The sequence below is a fragment of the Pectinophora gossypiella genome, chromosome 21 (assembly GCF_024362695.1).
Source record: "Pectinophora gossypiella chromosome 21, ilPecGoss1.1, whole genome shotgun sequence".
NCBI classification, from domain to species: Eukaryota; Metazoa; Arthropoda; class Insecta; order Lepidoptera; family Gelechiidae; genus Pectinophora; species Pectinophora gossypiella.
The window spans coordinates 118,157-137,429 of record NC_065424.1 but is presented as its reverse complement, the minus strand read 5'-3'; the positions used below and the strand labels follow the sequence as shown (position 1 = coordinate 137,429).

The window sequence follows — 19,273 nt, the reverse complement described above, 5'->3', positions numbered from 1 at the left end:
CGTATTTTATTTGCTATGTGTTCTCCGAATACCGAGGCATCGTCGCGAGCAAATGACGAAGCTGACATATTTTTTAAAACTTGTAGGGCTTCAGCAATATCACTGTCTCCATCAGAACCGCATCTCCTTTTCCGGGAACTAGTCGCTGTTGCATTATCTTGCTGACTGTCCTGCGAATGCGTCTGTAAATAGAAGGAAATAATATGTTTTTTTTTGAAGTGAAAACTTCTTTAGCGGCGCCTGGCACTTTTCTAGATGGGGAAAAAATGTTAAACTCGCGTCGTTTGAAGGGTGATCGAAAATCCATACAAAAACGTAAGATATTTAAGCGTAAGATTTTTGTCATCGATCATAGAAATTTCGACCTTAACGTTATTGTTAAAAAGTTCACTAGTAGTGTAAATGTTATTTGGTCATGTTTTATAAGTTTATAATTTTTGTCATCAATCATAGAAATTTCGACCTTAACTTTATTGTTAAAAAATTCACTAGTAGTGCAAATGTAATTTGGTCATGTTTGATAGGTTTATAACTCTGAAAATTAAGAAGTTTGATAATTATATCAAAAACGTTACTTTCACTGACCTATTTGACATAGTCGGTTTGTAGTCGGTTATCTGTTGTATACGAGTGTCGGGACATAAAATAATAGGCAATAATCAAGTGGTATTAAAATATCCTATGATGAATAAAGAACTTTGACTTTGAATTATAATAGTTCCGTAGTGTAATTTTTCTATTGTAATAAAAATTGGCATGTTTGTCTATGATAGCGCAATAAATAAATATTGTATGTTACCACATAAATGATAATACTTTTATACTGATAATATTAAAGCATACACAACGTTGCTATTTGAGTTTTCACTTCTGCCGGCAGTCCCGGAGTGCAACCCGTTCTTTTTTTTTATCATGGTAGGTATTTAAGTAAGTAAGTAAAAACACTTTATTGCACACAATATAAACACTACAAGCAGGACATTAATACAATAAAATAATAATAGTAGGTACAATTATAGTGATAATAGTTAATAGTATAATAATAGTTTAATATTTAAACGTATATACTTACATCATTCTCACTATTTACTGTGGATAGTGGTTTATTTTTGTCTCGCAAAAAGTTCAATGCCTTGTAGGCAAACCACTTTGGTTCCTGTACCTCGTCTGTGCCTGCACCAGATTTGTTGAACTGTTCAAACTTCTTTTTTTCCCGAAAATAATGAGAGGTTAAATTTTTTAACTTTCTCTCTACTTCGCCTTTATCAATGTCAAATACACTTGCAATTATGTTCAATGCGTCCGTTCGTTTGTTCCTATTCTTATAGTCTGCGTTTCTAGGATTCCATAATATATCATTTTCGTGAAATTTTTCAATTAATAGCAACACGGTTTCCTCGTCCCAATGAAACGACATTTTAATTTGTTGAATACACATAAACTGCACACCACTACCGCTCGAATGCCGGGCACGAACTGACGACAGGCCGCGTAACCCGCCGGCACACCCCGGCGGCCATGCCGGCGGCTTCTTTGTGCGGCAAAGCCGGCGGCTTTGTATGCCGCCGGGTGCACGGCGGCTTGCCCGGCGGCCCTGCCGCCGGCACTGTGTGTAGGAGCCTTTAGGACTCCACTTCGGTAATTGTAAAATGTTTAGTATTTTGACCTGATTAATCTTATCTGGTTCAGGATTTGAGGCAACAACGTTTTTTACCAGAGCTACTGAAGATTTAGATTCTGTACAGGCATACGGATTTGAAAGATGACGAGAAGAAACAGTTCCGTTTTTGAGCCTATACCTGTGGGACTGCAGAATCGGATATCAGGCCGAGAAAAAAATTATCTGTGCAGCTGGTTTTTGATGATAGATTCTAAGTATCTGAGTATAAAGTGGCCCTAGAAAAATAAAAAAACCCCCTCTCTCCCCCCTGAGAAAACCTTGTAATGTATGTAAATTTAAAGAAGATGAAAAAAGTAAATGGATGAAATACAAGTGTAAGAAAATGGGTTTACTCGAATTTATATATTACTAATAAAACCAAAGTAACACAAAAGTATAAATAGGTATTTGGAACTTTTAAATCCTAAGGGTACATTCCAGGTATTCAAGGCCACTGGTCATTCGTTAAGCATTAAAAAATAAGGTGTTATAAAAACCTCCCTAGCTCGTTTGATAGCGACGGCAGGAAGGAAGCTGAGCCGACAAGGAGCAGCTACCAATAAGCTGTACGGAACAGCTGTACAAAACACCCGTACCTGACACGCCGTACTAAACACTCGTACAGCCCGTATAAAACAGCCGTCATAGAACACCTCCTGCGGACAAAACGCACAGGGGTAAATCAAACCTCTAGGGGCGGAGGCACAACCTAACTAACTCCCCAAAATCATACAAAAAGACTCACCTGTCGGAGGTCGAGAAGCCACGTATGCGGCCAACGTACGATGACGTCGATGCCACGACACTGGGACAAAATGGCGGAGCAAGGTGTCCACGCCACGGACACCAAAACCACATCTATTCAGAACAAATCGCATATTAGAATCTTGACCGCAAACACTAACACTCACGAGTCATGACAGAAATTTATAACTTACCAGAATAAAAATCTATGAAGATTTGGCGGCGCGTGCGACGGAGTTGCGAGCCACCGGTCACACGCTTATAAACCGCCCGAAATTCACACATTGAAAAATTGAAGGTGTGGACACACCCGCTCGGCGGAGCGCTGTCTGGGGAATGCGGCAGCTCGCAGGCGCAGGACTATATAAATCGCCCAATTCAATGACTACGACACGGACAAAGCCAGCAAAACCTCAACCGTCATATACATAGATGACGCCGCCGTCGCACACCCGAAATGCAATTTATCAACAAGTCCAAGGACAGAAGACTGACCGAAAATTCCCGATGTATATTAAATATTGACACCAACATTCTTCAGCATCTGCTTGACAAGGGACTCCAAGATATAGCCTTCTATATAATATCGGCACACGCCATCTTCCGGTTACTGGTGGAAAGTCGCCGACTACGGGGCTCAACGATAGCAAGTCGATGGTCCCGGACCTTAGGACCCGTCCACACGGCGCGTTGCGTTGCGTCGTCGCAACGCAAATATTTTGACGCATAGCCGGCCACACGGGCGCTGCGCCATCGCAGCGTTACTATGACGCAGTCTTGACGTTCCGTCGGCGCAGCAGTCTATAGCAAATCATGGATCGGAAAAGACGTCTAGCATTGCTCCTATTACTACGTCACCGCCGAAATCGACGCAACACAACCACAAGACGGTACTGGATCAGTCCTTTCATTTCATTAAGAAATCGTGATGGACAGTTTTTTTTTAGAATATCGGGAGTTGCTATTAGACGAAAAGAAGTTTTATAATTTTTTTAGAATGAGTGTATCCAGCTTCGAATGTTTATTGAAGTCCTTAGAACCACACTTATGAAAAAACTATACTAATATGAGGAATCCAGTGGAACCAGTAGAAATGCTGGGAATTACTTTAAGGTAACTATATAAATATATTTAAGTAATAAAAATATAACAGTTTTTTTTGTTTGTTTAATTAGTAATCAACTCACAAATAATCAGCAATTGTGATAATTTTAAATTTAGACATTATTTAAGAGAGATATCATCCAGTAATTACAAATTAGAAAAATCGTATACAGTTTCTTCACTTACTTGAGATGTTTCTGGAGATGTAATTGAATTAGAAATGTATGTACTTTGAAAATTTGCTGTTTGATATCCATATGATGGTTGGTGAGACGTTGATGTGCCACTCACATAATTATGATGATGTTTGTCCATACCGCATTTCATCTATAATTTGTATAACTTTACTTTGGAAACGGAGAGTTTCTCGGTCGGAAAATTCTTGAATAGATGGCAATATAGCTCTGAAAAAGGACATATGGCGATTTTCCGGCTCCTTGAGAAGTTTTAGTCCTTCTCTTTCAAACTCATCCATTTGCATTGCCCTTTTGCGCGCGACTGGAACATAGCGAGGAGTGTTGTCTGTGGTAATGTCATCATTTGTAGACGTAGATTCATTGTTGATTTCTCTAGGCGAGTCTAAGCTAGATTCGGTGGCATTTTGTTCCACTTTTCTCAAAAAAAGAAGTTGATTATATAAATGATACTTCTTCAGTTTCGTAGCGCCCGAGCCCGATTTTGATGCTTCTTTTAATTTTTTTGAATATCTGAAGTAATTATCTTTTACACTTCTCCATTTCTTTATTAAATCATTACCTGCAAAACCAATAGTAAACATGATTTAATAATTTATACATAGTGAATTACTCGATAAAATTTAATGACATATTCAGATATCGTTAACAAACACTATGTGACCGACTCTGGAATCGTGGAAATATAACAGCTGTTACATACAAAAAGCAATACCTACTGAATCAAAATGTATGCAACAGCAGCTAAATAAGGTATAATTGTATTATGAGGGTTTTCAAGATTTTCTTGCACCGCCAATTCCGCGATCAGTAAAAAAATAATATTTTATACCTACTCAGCGTAGTCTAGGTTAGTTTGAGCTAAGTAATAACATAGTACTCACGCTAATCTAGATTCCCTTAGTTTTAAAATTTTAGAGTGTCGAGATATTTTGTACTGATCGCGGAATTGGCGGTGCAAGAAAATCTTGAAAGCCCTCTTAAATAAAAAAAAACATAAATATCTGTACTGTGAACTCACCAACTTTGTATTTTCGTTCAGCTGTGAAATTCTCGTAATCAGGAAATAAAACTTTTGATATGTCTTCCCAGGCTTTTGTTTTTAAATTTTTATTTTTAAAATCTACGTTTGATTTGTCCCATATAATTTCCCTTTCCTGTATCAATGTAATCAAGTAATCTATGTCAAGTTCTTCAATGGTATTCATTTTACCCTACAAATAAAACTAAATACAAAAACGTAAACGTAAAACGAAATGAGCTTCCGTGTCCTCTGTCAACGCACAAGCAACTGAGCGCTGGCGATCCGACGTCGCACGAGTACACCCCCTCCCGCTTCGTCTCGGGGGCTGCTGTACGTCATGTGTGCGTTGCGACGACGCAACGCGCCGTGTGAACACCTTGGTTAGAGCGAGGCCCCATGAGTGCGTTGCGCTGCGTTGCGTCGCGTCATCGCAACGGAACAACGCATTGTATGCCACACCTGTGTTGCGTTGACGCTGCGCCAACGCAACGCAAGAGGGTATGCACGCCGACGCAGCTGCGTCTCAGTTCAGCCTTTGCAATGGATAGATACAAACGTGTTCTTTTGTTGCTTTTATTACGGCACCGCCGAAATAAACGTAGAAATCATAGAAGATTCTGGATATCTCCTTTGATAGCATTAAGAAATAGTGATGGTCAGTTTTTTATGCAGGAATATAGGGAGTTGTTATTAGATGAAAATACATTTTTTAATTTTTTTAGAATGAGTGTGGCCAGCTTTAATAATTTGGTTGAAACCTTAAAACCACATATAAAAAAGCAATATACCAAATTCAGGGACCCTTTAGAACCAATTGAAATGATTGGTATTACATTGAGGTAAGTAATTCAAATATCATAATACTCGTAATGTTAATCAGTTATTAATTTATTATCTTTATTAAGTATTACTATTAGGCAACAAAACAAAGTTATAATCTTCTTCTTGACTATCATCAGTAAAATTATTAATCGTAGTGTTGGTTGAGTAGGTAGCTTCGAATTCATCTGTTCGATACGATGATGGCGATGGTGACTGGGCATGTTGTCCAGTTTGATATCCGCGTGACTGCAATGGTGTTGCTTGATACTGTTGTCCAGTTTGATATCCGCGTGACTGCAATGGTGTTGCTTGATACTGTTGTCCAGTTTGATATCCGCGTGACTGCCATGTTGTTGATTGAGTCTGTTCCCCGAACCGAATTTCGGTAATGATATTTATAACTTTGCTTTGGAATGTCAAAGTTTGTAATTCCGTAAAGCTGTCCAAAGAAGGCAAAATTCCTTTGAAAAATGATAAGTGGCGGTTTTCTTTCTCTTGCAACGCTTTTAAAGCTTGCGCCTCGAAATCATCTATTGCTTGGTTTGATCTCTTACGGCTTGCAGGCACGTAGCGAGAAGGACCTGGGGGTAACGAGGACATTTCTTTTGTAGGAAATGGAGAAGATGATGCTGTGTTTTCATTTCGTTCCGTTTCTTCAGACACCATTTCAAGGCTACTATCAGTTTTATTTTGGGCAACTTTCATCAAAAACAGCAACTGATTGTAGTAATGATATTTCTTCAATTGTTTTGCCCCTGATCCAGACGAACTGTTTTCTTTTATTTTTTTTACGTATCGAAAAAAGTTGTCCTTCACGCTTCTCCATTTTTTCACAACCTCGTTACCTGCAAAGAAAGAAAAAAATGTGTAAGTACCTAACTTGTCTACACTGACCAATCTAAATGGGCCACCCTGTTTATTTTTTTGTGTTTCTATTTCAGGTACTTAGGCAGCGGAAATTCGATAAACGACTTGCATTTCAAATTTAAACGTGGAAGAGCAACAATTTCTAGAACTATTTCGTCAGTTTGTCAAGCTATATGGAAATATGTTCGACCACAGTACATAGAAGAGATCACAGTAGAAAAACTACAAAATATTGCATTAGATTTTGATCTCAAAGCTAACTTTCCTCATTGCTTCGGGGCAATTGATGGGAAACATATACGTTTAATAAAACCAGACAAAAGTGGCTCTCTGTTTTATAATTATAAAAATTATTTTTCAATTGTTTTGCTGGCGGTTGTTGACTCAAATTATAAGTTTGTTTTTGTCGACGTTTGTGCATATGGTAAGGAAAGTGATTCTACTATTTTTAGAAATTCGACACTGTACAAGATTTTAATGAGAAATGAATTACCATTGCCTGATCCTCAACCACTTGGAAATGATCATAATAACGAGCCACCAATCCCTTATGTACTCGTCGGTGATGAAGCTTTTGGTTTAAGTAAGCATGTTATGCGCCCATACGGCGGATCCAATCTCAATGTGAAACAAAGAGTTTATAATTATCGCCTTAGCAGAGCACGTAGATACGTGGAATGTGCATTTGGGATCATGGCAAATAAATGGCGCATTTTACATAGGCCAATTGATACGTCATATGATTTAACTATTAATATTGCGAAAGCATGTTGTGTTTTACACAATTTTGTTATACAACACGATGGGTTAAAACAACAAGACAATATGGCAATAAGTAGGTTCTCACAATTGAGACCCCATAGCAATGAAGAATCATTAGCCGAAAATTTTATCAGAGATCAATTTGCTAATTACTTTATGAGTCCAGAAGGGGCTTTACCATGGCAGTTGAAAAAGATATAAATTAACTTATGTATTGAATTTATAAATAATATAATAAATAACAACTCACCAATTTTGTTCTTTTTTTGGTCCTCAAACTCCTCGTAATCTTGAAATATTTTTTTACAAACAGCTACCCATTCATTCGCTTTACGAAATTTATCACTGTAATGTTCGTGTGATTTATCCCATATAATGGGTCTTTCTTGGACCAAGGATATGAGAAAATCTATATCAATATCCTGCTCACTCATGGTAAAATAAAAAATGTCGTTACGCTCGTCTAGCTTCCTCCTCTAGCAGTGCATCACTGTCCGTCGTCGCAGCGGAGCTCCGACAACGCAGCGCATCACCCTCCCTCCCGCTTCGTCTCTTGTCCGTCGATCCGTTGAAACGTCGCGCGCGACGACGCAACGGTCTAATGGGGCATGTCATAAAAAATGTATGGAAAACGACGCAGCGACGACGCTGCGACGACGCAACGCAGCGCAACGCACTAATGGGGCCTCGCCCTTATTTGTATGTAAAACAACGCAACGGCAGCGCTGCGTCGTCGACACAACGCTGACGCAACGCGCCGTGTGGACGGGCTCTAACATTGAACAAGGCGAGATGGCGCTGTGTCCAATACTACACAAAAAAAACTATAAAACGGGTCCCCTGTAACTAATCCGCAGGCTGAAAGAAATACGGTACTACAACCTCAAGTCACGATAGTGCGATATCGGCTTTACCTTGTCTACCTCAATTTTTCTAGGTATACATTTGCTATCTGTAATTTTAGAGGAATTAAAAAGACTTGTTTATTCGTAATTATCTATTAGTTTCTGTAATTAAATTATATTTTAATAAAAAAACTAAATTTTTAAACATTTCTTCTTGAGATCAATAATTTTGTAAACATTATTTTGGTTTAATCACTTTGTAATAAAATCTGAGAAAACTTATCTTCTATTTATTGCTTATGAAATAACGTGAAACACTTGCCTTTTCTGTTAAGGCAAAGGTACACGTTTCATTCTTCACATCTTATCTTGGATCGGCTTGAACAACCTTCTACACTAGAGATCGAAAACCCTCGATCCTGTAGAATCTACAGGATCGAGGGTTTCGATCTCGCCAAAAACCGGAAAATGTTCGTAACTGTCATGACGTTTCGCCTCTGAAGGTACATTCGCTGGACGGTATCTCTTCGCTAGAATATTTGGGTTGTCATTTTCTGGAGAGTGGGCCTCTATCCCTTCCATATTTTCGTCAGCATCTTGTTCTGGTCGTCAGTACGGAAGTGCATAATGGAAGTCGGTATTTTCAGATTTAGGCCGCTTATTAGAAGTAAATGAAGGATGTGATGTAGGCTTTGGTGTAGAGAACCGAAACGATTCAACTGATGGAGATATTTCAACACGTGATTTTTTAAATAGTGCATGGACATCAAACATTAAATCTTCTCTTTTATAATCAGGCAAGTTCTTCAGTTTTTTGGCAATTAATCTGCCAAATATATCACACTCGTCTTCAATCTCGGCACCATCCTTTTCTGGCTCATTACTTATTATTTTCGGGTTTAAGAAGAGCTTTATTTTATGACGTCATAAATCGTCTGAAACAGACGGATAAGGCCAATGATGATGATGATGGTTTTTCTCATAAAGAATTACATTCGCTTACATAAGAAAAGAGTCACAAAAATAATATAGAAATATAAAAAATAGGGTAGTAGTGGGTTGAGGTAAAGTGAGCGCACTGCACACAATGTAACACAAACGGTGGGTAGGTATGAATTAATAGATACTAAAAGTTGGTAAGCAACTATTCTTTGTTGTTAGTTCCTCGGAGCTATATTTTACTAGAAGTGGCTAGTAGTAGTAGTTATTTTATTTAAAGTATGGAATGCTTCGGTCATTTGTCTGCTTGCAATTTGCACTTCCGGTGGGTTGTCACGTCGCCGAAGAGTACGTCTACTTTGTGATGGTTCAATTGAATTTTGATTATATAAAGTAGCAGAACCAGTTGCTACGGCGTCCTCTGTAGGTAGGATCAGTGATGGCGGTGTGTTCAAAAACTCAACGTTATGGGAGAAAATTTCATCCAATAGGCTCTATCTTCCTAAGCCATGTTCATTATCCGGTACTGATAATGTCGACATTCCCTACGTTTTTTTAAGTGACGCAGCTTTTGCTTTACATAATAATATCATGAAACCATATCCAAACAACCATGAAATAAATTCTCCGAAACGAATATTCAATATGCGGTTAGCAAAATCTCGAGTAGTAGTTGAAAATATTTTTATTATTCTGTCATCCAAGTTCAGAATATTCAGAAAGCCAATTGATTTGGATATCGGTAATATTCCAGTTATAACAATGACATGTCTGTTATTGCACAACTTTCTTAGAAAAAGTAATAACTCTTCTCATACGAGGGTGGATTGATAAGTTTTCGGCCTGACCCAGAAAAATCAATCAATCAATCAATAATACTTTATTGCACAACAACATATACAAAGGACATAAACATACGAATAAAACATAAGCACAATAGAAACAACGTTTTTAAGATTTTTTTTTATTTCTCAACATAATCTCCTCCAAGGCTGATACATTTCTCATAGCGGTGTTCTAGTCTAGTAATGCCATCTTTATAGACTGATTTGTCAAGCACCTCAAAATACCCATTTACAGCTTCGATTACTTCTTCATTGTCCGCAAATCTCTTACCGCCAAGCCATTTTTTGAGGTTAGGAAACAGATAATAGTCACTTGGGGCTAGGTCTGGAGAGTAGGGAGGGAACGGCATCAATTCAAAGTTCAGATAGTTGATTTTAGCCATCGCAACGATTGACGTGTGCGCTGGTGCGTTATCGTGATGAAACAAGATTTTTTTCTTCGCCAGATGAGGTCGTTTAATTTTCACTTCGTGGCTCAAACGTTGCAATAAGTCTGCGTAGTATTGACCAGTGATAGTTTTACCCTTTTCAAGGTAATCAATGTATATAATACCTCTTGCATCCCAAAAAACAGTAGCCATAACCTTGTTCGCCGAAAATTTTTTTTTGCCTTCTTTGGAGTTGGTTCCCCTGATCCAATCCACTGTTTAGACTGATCTTTGGTTTCAGGAGTGTAGTGGTGGACCCAAGTTTCGTCAACGGTTACGAATCGACGCAAAAATTCGCTTGGGTTACGCTTATACAACGCCAAATTGGCGGTAGAAATGTTTTTTCGAATCAATTTTTGGTCGACAGTTAGCAACCGCGGCACCCATCTTGCACAGAGCTTTTCCATATACAAATGTTGGTGCAAAATATTTTGTACACGTTCATATGACATCTTACAGGTCTCAGCTATCTCACGCACTTTTAGGCTACGTTCAGATGACAAGCGCTCAACGCGCGATCAACGCGCGTAAAATTTTTGTATAGTGTTTACATGACACGCGCTTGTCAGGCGTCGAACGCGCGTTGCCGCGACCGTCATGGTATTCAGTACAGTTCTTACATTTGTTGAAGATGGACGTTGAAACAGTTTTAACAGTGATTCTATACCGACGGCTGAAACGACGCGACAGAAGACGCAGATATTGGGTCCACCCAATTTTGTCACACAGGCTGACTGAAAGCCAGTACATAGTTTTGTATCCTAAGTTAAGGCAATTCGGACCCAAATTTTTTAACTTCTTCAGAATGTCCATCAAGTCATTTGATGAGTTACTGGCTCTCATAAACGATGAACTCGTAGCAGATAGTTACGCTGTGCGATATTGCATTTCACCAGAAGAAAAACTCATAATAACATTGAGGTAAGTTTTTTATTAATCAACATCTATAAATCAATGAAATCAAATCAACTTGTTCAGAAAAGAAATTAAAAAAAAATGTTAATCGCAGAATAACTCTAATTCCGATTCCTGCTGACAGTTGGTGCTGGCGACGGAGTGTGTGTTACTGGCGATCCCATTGCTGTAGTATAACCATAATGTGCTAAATTATTTGGCACACTAGATTGCTGTGATTGATAATGTTGAAAGTCTTCAACAGAAGCTTGATTACGCTGCTCTTGTGACAAATAATTTCTTCGTTGTGGTACCGGGTTACGATAATATTGATTTTCAAATGTCTGATGTTGCGGTCCTTGTAGGACATTTTGGTTTTACAAGATTAACACTTCAGCTGCTAGACCCATGTGACAAATATGCGCATATGGAACCTCGAGGCGTGCTCTACGCACACGCATAGCTATCACGAAAGTTGTACCAACGAATGTGCTACCGACACGCCAGCTGTGTCTCGCTGTCCACACGAATGTGCGCACCGGTAACGCGTAGTGTGTTCATACAAACGCATCGACGGACCGGCCGACGCGCCACGCCGGTCCATACAATCTCGATAGGGTGTCAATTAAATGGTTAGCATAGTATTGTTATTTCTGTGAGCAGAAAAATATAATCGGTGAGCAGAAATAGCTAATTGGTCAGCAACTCATGGTCAGCAAACATTTCAAAATCAATCAGCAATTTATGTCATTCTGGATGGCTGTAATTATTTTTGTACAGCATATTAATTATATAAACTGCAATCAGCTGCTCATGTTTAATAAAATTTTGGTAAGCACTCAGAGTGTAAGCAAAAAAATGCATTTTGTGCTGCATATAAGAGTAGCAAAAATACTTTACTTGTCATGCGCAAAATGGGCGCATTCCTTACAAAGATTATTTAATTTATTTACTCTCTGAGTGGATGTGTTTTTTTGGGTATTTATTATTTATAGAAGTGTAAATTAATAAAATATTTTTTTATTATTATAAAATATAATTGTAACTTCTTATACAATGCAACTTCTTATACAATGTGTTAAAATGAAATATAAACAAAATGTTTCATTCTTATAATTATAAATGAGATCAAATCAAAAAGTTATCAAACGATTAGGAAGGTTCTTGAAATTAGCGTATTATTATTATTAGCTTAATAATTTTATTGTATTATCAATGCCCGTTTAGCTTTTGACGGACGGCCACGTTTTCTTTTTTCCCCTATGGGAATATTTTTAGCTTCAAGCGGAGGAACCACATACTTTAAGCGAATCGCCAAACCAATCACGTGCTTGCATATATATAAATTAAAAAAAGCTGGACAGTCACATCTCCCTTTTATCCAATCGTTTCTTTCAATTGGCAAAGTGACAAGCCACTTGCTGAAATTTTGTTTCTTGAAATCGTCAAAACTTTCCCATTGTGCGTCGAAAACTTCACAATTAGTTGCTTGAGCAGCAGGAATTTGGTAATAATTGTATTTGTCGTCTTTACGTAGCAGGGTCACCATTTTTGTTTTTTTTTGCCCACTAGTAAGCTTCAGTCCAGTGCTTCGTAGTTAAAGAGGGTACGTTGGCAATGTAATTGTCTTCTGGGTTAGTAATATATTTATTAGACCACTGGTTTACCATTTCTTTTGCAACCACCAAAAACCTGGACAAAGGGAAGCGTTCTCGGAGTGTATTGCTATCCTTTATTACTCTGTTAAAAGACTCCAAAGCGTTATTGGTTGATGGAGAGTTGGGAGCCGCTCCCAGGAACCAATTGCGGTTTTGTGTTAACCACTGTGCTCTGAAATACGTGACAAATTCAATCTGATCTTTATATTTTTGCAGAAATGCTTCGGAAGCTGCGTCAAATATATTCTCATCTGTAATAGAATGCAATGAATCAACATCATTTAAGATATTATCACGCAGCACCTTGTTCTTAATCCTTTCTATCCTCTCTTGAATTTTTCTTTTTGCGTGTGCCCAGCACATCCGAACTACGACATGTTCTCCAAAAACTTCTAGAAATGCATTTTGTATGCTTTTAGCAGCATCACAAACCTTTTGGATTCCAAGAACTTTCAAAAATTTCTTGTATTTTGTCCTTAAGTCCTTGGAACATCAATTTGAAATCTTCTTTTTTTTCATTACTTGAAACCGTTACACATAGAGGGTGGATTTTGCGGTTTTGGTCCGTGGTTCCACAGACCAATACAGGAAAACCCTGCCAGATGAGCTTGTACGTGGCATCTGCATGAACGACGCTGGCATCTTTGGAAATTTCAATTAAATATTTAGTAGACATAACAAACCGAAAAATGGGATTTTGTTCATCACTGTCATCAATTCGGTAACAAAGCACAAAAACTTCATGCGGATCCAAAGGAAGACTTGAGTGTGAATGAATCCAAGCTTTAAGCTCTCCTAAACTTATGGTAGATTGGCCGTATATAGTACGACGACGATCACTCAGATAATTTCTTAACTGAGACATTTTAGGAACTTTGATATTTTTCATTTTTAATAGACTTTCCATTATAGCTTTTGGTTTCATTTTTAAATCAAATAATCGATTAATTTCCTTCTTCACGGTGTCACTCAAACCGTACGACGAGGTAAACTCCTTCTTTTCATCATGGTCATGATCAGCATTCGTTTTGAACATTAACACTGAATCTGAGGTGCTTTCGAATAACAAATACATTCTTGTAGAGCACTGTGGACCACGACGTTTCAATTTATTGCACCTATAGTATGTCTTTTTTCCTTCCTCTGTTTGATGACAATAATTTTCGGACCAAGTACGTTCAGCTTTCACGAATGTTTTGGCTTGTTCGATGTTATCAAACTTTTGAACTAACTTCCAGTCAAAAGACAGTTTTGGTTTCTTCTTAGCCACCAGCACCGATTCTTCACTGTCAGTGCAGCATTCCGAATCCGATTCGTAGTCGGGAACTAGTTGTATTCCTTCTTCAATAAAATTATTATCCATTTTACTAGGAAATCACAAAAACCACACAAATCTCTTTAAAACACGTTGTTACCACTGTAATTTGACTGTTAATAATCGCCGCATAATCATCGAATGACAATACTCGCACGCGATTGGTTGCTCGTGTCACGCGCCTGCTCTTGCTCCGCCCACTTTTAACGTACATTGCCGCTTTTTCAACAAAAACGCAATCCAAGTAGTTATTTTGCTCACCATGTTTTAAATATGCATACCAATCAAATATACTGCTTATAGACATGTTTTTCTGCCGCTCAATCATGAAATCTTGCCGCTCAAGTAGTTATTTTGCGGACTGAATGTTTATTATGCAGACTCATGTTATTGTTGGCTGCCTATGTATGATTTAATTTTTGACCATTATCAAAATTAGTTGCGGAACAAGAATTGCTGCCTGATTTTTTTTATTGCAAACAAAATCTTTGTATGCTGACCAAATTATTTAAATGCTGCTTTTGGGTGGCTCGCCAAATTTTATAATTGCTGACCATGTAATTACTTCTCATCTCGATACAATAGGTACTGCGCGGCCGTCTCGCTTACGGTGTGTTCACACTGCACTTATCTAACGCCTTTTTATTGGAATTGTTTAATATATTTCTACATATTATATACCTAACTTTTAAATTACCTACCTTGTGTTTATATGTGTCTTGTTCTGATAATTGTATTGGTGTGTAATTTAACTTTTTTTTATGGGAATGGTCTGAAATATTTTTTGTTCTATACCTATCTATAAACCTCCAAAAATTAAAATAAACAACAAAGATTTTGAAAATTAAAAAAAATAATAGTTTTAAAATTTACTTTTGAGTAATTAAAAAAATAATTTGAAAGTGTGACAGTTTTTGTTAAATAGTTTAAAATAAAATATTTTAATTAAGTTCTTACAACATCTTTATTACGATACAATATACAACACACGGGCACAAAAGTAAGTCTCTTTGGTCTTTATTTTTTGGTTTGCAATAATAAAGCAGTTAGATTTTTTAAGTTTAAGAATAAAATGGTGCTAATACCTGTAGGCACCATTTAATTTAATTTTAAGTCATACCTCATTAGCTAATCCGCTGAAAAGAAAGGGACGCACTCTGGATCGAATTTGAAAAAAGGAACCTACGATTTTTTTTTGTCAAAAACCATTAGGTATTTTGTTATGCCAATCGATAGAAAAAATCGATACAATCAACATTTAATATTTGTGTTTTTACCGAAAAACTAATATTTAACGATATATGATGACAAATGTGTTTTTTTTTTTACTATGAAACGAAAACTAAATTTCTCTGGTACTCCAAGGTGGGTACATCATACACTTACATCTAGTTACAACTCCAAGGTCGGTATATTTTATGGTTAAACATTAATTTAGCATTATGATGCATAACCAATGATGACATAATAAACTTACATACAATCTAAAAAAAAAACTAGTGAACCAAAAACATTGGCACAACCTGCGTGTTCAAAAAATTAGCAACAACCTAATCTTGCTTCTGACTGTACTAGTAGCTTGCCTTTCTTCAATGTTTCTTATATTTTCTGTTTCTTGAACCATTTCCTTTTCAGAAATAGCTTGTTGTGAACTACTTGTAGCTGCCTCTGTTTCAACTCTAATTTCTTGTATATTTGTTTGGTAGTCTATTTTATCTTCAGAATCTTTAGTATTTACTTCACTCTCAGCATGTATTATTTTCCTCTCATCAATAGTACTTGTCTTAGTCAAGGTACTCTTGACAGTTTCATTCGCTAAGTTATCATTATTTTGAATTATTGTTGGAGCTTGACTTTCTTCGTTATTTGTTATATTTTTGTCTTTCTCTAGAACGATTTCTATTTCAGTAATAGCTTGTTTGTCTCAGTTTCAATTCTTATTTGTTGGGTATTTGTTTGTTGGTCTATTTCGTCCTCTGAATCTTGGATATTTACTTCCAACCTCATCACGTTTATCAGATTTCATTTGGTTTTGTAACAGTATTTTTTTCTTATAGGTTTTGCGTTTTATCACATCGTTTTCTTCGATGGAAGTATCTAAGTCAGTAGTGTCCAGTTCTATCAGTGGCAACATTTTACCATCGGCAGTACCAACCAGCCATCATTATTGAGACAGAACTTTTTGAATGGTTAACCAACCACTCTCTCAGGATACTTGCAGCCCCTTCTCATCAGCACTTTTTTGCGTCCCGGATCGTCAGAGAGGTTGGTCTCGCCGTAGTTAATAATATTAGATAATTCCACTCCTTCTAAAGTTTTCTGCAGTTCACTGCAAGTATTTCCGAATTGCATCAGGGGATGCAGCCACCCTCACTCTTTTTATTTTCTCACATATCCGTTGAGATATTTAGTCACTGTACCTTTTTAAAAAAACTTTGCACGAAGTCAACACCAGGAAAATTGTTTTTAAATATTTTGTTGATTACTCCTAATGTATCTAGGTACATTTTAACTATGAAACGCAAATCCATAGTATCGATTGGATAGCCCCACTCAGCACATTTATTGATATTTTTTATGAGCTGCAACTCAGCCTCCTCTGACAGCGCCGTTTGGACTCATTGAGGTTTCATACCTCTTTTGCTATGTCTATTCAAAACAGATTTATGTATGTTGTACTTTGACGCTATTTCCGCAAGAGAAGCATTAGGCTTAATGCTTTGACATAGTTGTGTACCAAGAGTCGCTCATTATGATACCTATTTTTTAATAATTCCCACGCAAATTTATAATTGGAAGGGGTGAATTCAGATCCAGCGCACCTCTGTATGAAATAACAACGTCTTGTGTTCTGTGCCCAAATCTTCACAGAGAGCTGTAAACAGCTGCGTGTTTAATGCACTCTTCTTAACATAATTTACAATTTTAATGCATAATTTTAAGACGTCATACAGTTCGTTTGAAAGTGTTTTAGCTGCCAAGGCTTGACGGTGTATAAAACAGTGCTGCACGAATCCTGAACGAGATCCAAGCATCGCCGTAGCGCCGCCTGTGCACACACCTATCAACTTTGTCCATTGTAGTTCATGTTTATCAAAGAATCCAGAGAGCGCTGTTATAATATCAATTGCCTTCGGAGTTGTCGTTAACTCTGTTGAAAACACCAACTAGTCTTTGATTGTTTCGTTTTTTTTTGTAAGTACTGAACGAAAACTAGCAGTTGACAACATTGCGCAACATCCGTACTCTCATCCAACTGTATTGCAAAAAAACATAATTCCTTCACGGCCTCCACTAATTGATTTTTTATATCTTCAGCGATATCATCAATACGGCTTTTCACAGTATTATCAGAAAGAGGTATTTGTGAAAATTTTTGTTTATTTTCTGTTCCAAGAACGATATCAGCTGCTTTCAATAGCAGGGTTTAACGAGTGTTTCTCCGGTAGTATAGCTTTTCTTGCAATAAGTAGCGACAATTCATAGGAAGCTTCGAGTACTTTCTCAGATGACTGAGCAAAGGTTCCAGTACTATCCAATTTCATGCGCTTCAAATTTGCAGATTTGGAAGCGAAAAACTCTTTCGGCTTATCTTTTCAAGCGCTGTGTTTTGTTGACAAATGGCGTTCCAAACGAGACGGTTTCATAGCATCATTGCTCAGTACGTCATAACAAATAATACTGCGGATGGTCGATACCATTTTTATTCATAGATACAAAACTGAAAATATTTGCATTTTTTTGCAGATCTCACGGCGAAATATAATCGGTCACTGTTGCTACTCTTACACAAAAATAACAATAATAGCACGACGATTGTTTGTTTTTGCGTCAAGTGCACACGTGTTCTCGCAATGCGCGTGCATGTACCATGGGCGGTTATACATATCATTTTCGCATTATGTCTATGGTTGCTCTTATAGAAGATGACAGTTCCACCCCGCCCCTCCTTCATACTTCTTTCCTATTTCGCCTGCCATGCCAGAGTGCAAAGACCAGTCGCCATCTTGTTCGACATGACATTTTCAAAGTTCCTCTCTCAAATTTTGTAGCTGTATTATCTAACTTTCACCATGTACCATAAGTGTAGAGTTGTGAGTTGTGATAGTACACGAAAGGACGTAATTTTTTATAGATTTCCAAAATCTGAGATAGAACTCCAATAATGGGTAGAGTGCATTGGTTCTGAAAGATTGCGAAACGTCCTGAACTTACGAAAGCAGAAAAGGTTTTTCTCATCGCCACGCGTGAGATCTCGCCTCCGCGTCGACGCCTATCCAACATTATTTAGTGCTGATGAGATCAGTACTGATATGCCCCAAGGCTTACACCACGACGCCGGTGGAACCAGTAAGTATCCACAGACTTATTTAAAATAATGTATAAGTGCCTATTCTATTAACAATCGATGCTCTATTTGTTGTTCTGCTCCGATAAGTTGGTCTGTTTGGGACAGTTGCTAGTGAAAAGAACAGTGGCAGAAGTCTGAGAATGCAACTCACTGAAACATTTATTACTTTTCAGAAAATGTCTCTCATCAGCACAATTTCTGCAAGAGGAGACTGCATGAAGACCATTCCTACAGCAAAGTTGAAGTTCCAGAGAAACATACAAGAGTCGAAAGTGATAAGTTTACACATCAAGATGTGATATCAATGATTAATATGTATGATATACACAAATATCCAGTTACGGCCAATTATTTTAATATTGTTTTACTTTTCATATTTATCTACCGTTAGAACACAAAAAAAAATTGCCCTCAACAGAATGGACTAGGTATGGATGTGGCGTAGTAGGATGTTTATTAGTTTCTGTCGATTTAGAGTTGCATTTTTTTTTATTTTGTGTTTCTTATTTCAGATGCACCCATTTACTCCACTCCTCGACGCCCTAGACGAAGAAGGCGTGTAATTGTCACGAAAAAATCTCATCAGACATCAATGTGTGCAAGAATTTACTTTGAGTACATGTGATCCAGAAAACAATCCATTCAAAAATAAAATAATTAATAAATAGCACTGCCTATTTCATTTCAAATTCCCATTCACCCTCCTCTTCATGTCTTCGCGCCTCCATAGTGGGGCGCTGTTAACTGTTACAGTAACTGTAAGGAACCGGAACCATGGGAGGTCTGCCCCTCAAACCTACGCGAGCCTGAGCATTACTGTT

General features: G+C 37.5%; 2 protein-coding genes and 1 pseudogene across 2 annotated transcripts; all 3 read right to left on the bottom strand.

Moving 5' to 3' along the window:
* Positions 1-3,655: 3,655 nt before the first annotated feature.
* On the bottom strand, positions 3,656-4,979 carry LOC126376891 (uncharacterized; annotated as a pseudogene).
* A 645-nt stretch (positions 4,980-5,624) lies between these two features.
* Positions 5,625-7,671, bottom strand: LOC126376883 (uncharacterized). The gene is made up of 2 exons (XM_050024440.1): positions 7,428-7,671; positions 5,625-6,393 (listed from the first exon to the last, which is right to left on the bottom strand). The coding sequence occupies exons 1-2, from the start codon at positions 7,609-7,611 to the stop codon at positions 5,627-5,629; spliced, it is 951 nt and encodes a 316-aa protein (XP_049880397.1). The 5' UTR covers positions 7,612-7,671; the 3' UTR covers positions 5,625-5,626.
* A 4,648-nt stretch (positions 7,672-12,319) lies between these two features.
* On the bottom strand, positions 12,320-14,149 carry LOC126376791 (uncharacterized). The gene is made up of 3 exons (XM_050024338.1): positions 13,963-14,149; positions 12,698-13,277; positions 12,320-12,600 (listed from the first exon to the last, which is right to left on the bottom strand). Exons 1-3 carry the CDS (start codon positions 14,147-14,149, stop codon positions 12,330-12,332), a joined length of 1,038 nt encoding a protein of 345 aa, XP_049880295.1. The 3' UTR covers positions 12,320-12,329.
* Positions 14,150-19,273: the final 5,124 nt, after the last annotated feature.

Coding starts and splice junctions, on each gene's coding strand:
- LOC126376883 (XM_050024440.1), bottom strand. CDS start 7,611: ATGAGTGAGCAGGATATTGATATAGATTTTCTCATATCCTTGGTCCAA. Junction 6,394..7,427: donor CCAAAAAAAGAACAAAATTG/GTGAGTTGTTAT, acceptor CTTTCTTTGCAG/GTAACGAGGTTGTGAAAAAA.
- LOC126376791 (XM_050024338.1), bottom strand. CDS start 14,149: ATGGATAATAATTTTATTGAAGAAGGAATACAACTAGTTCCCGACTAC. Junction 13,278..13,962: donor AACATTCGTGAAAGCTGAAC/GTACTTGGTCCG, acceptor TTTCAAATTGAT/GTTCCAAGGACTTAAGGACA. Junction 12,601..12,697: donor CACTGGACTGAAGCTTACTA/GTGGGCAAAAAA, acceptor TAATTGTGAAGT/TTTCGACGCACAATGGGAAA.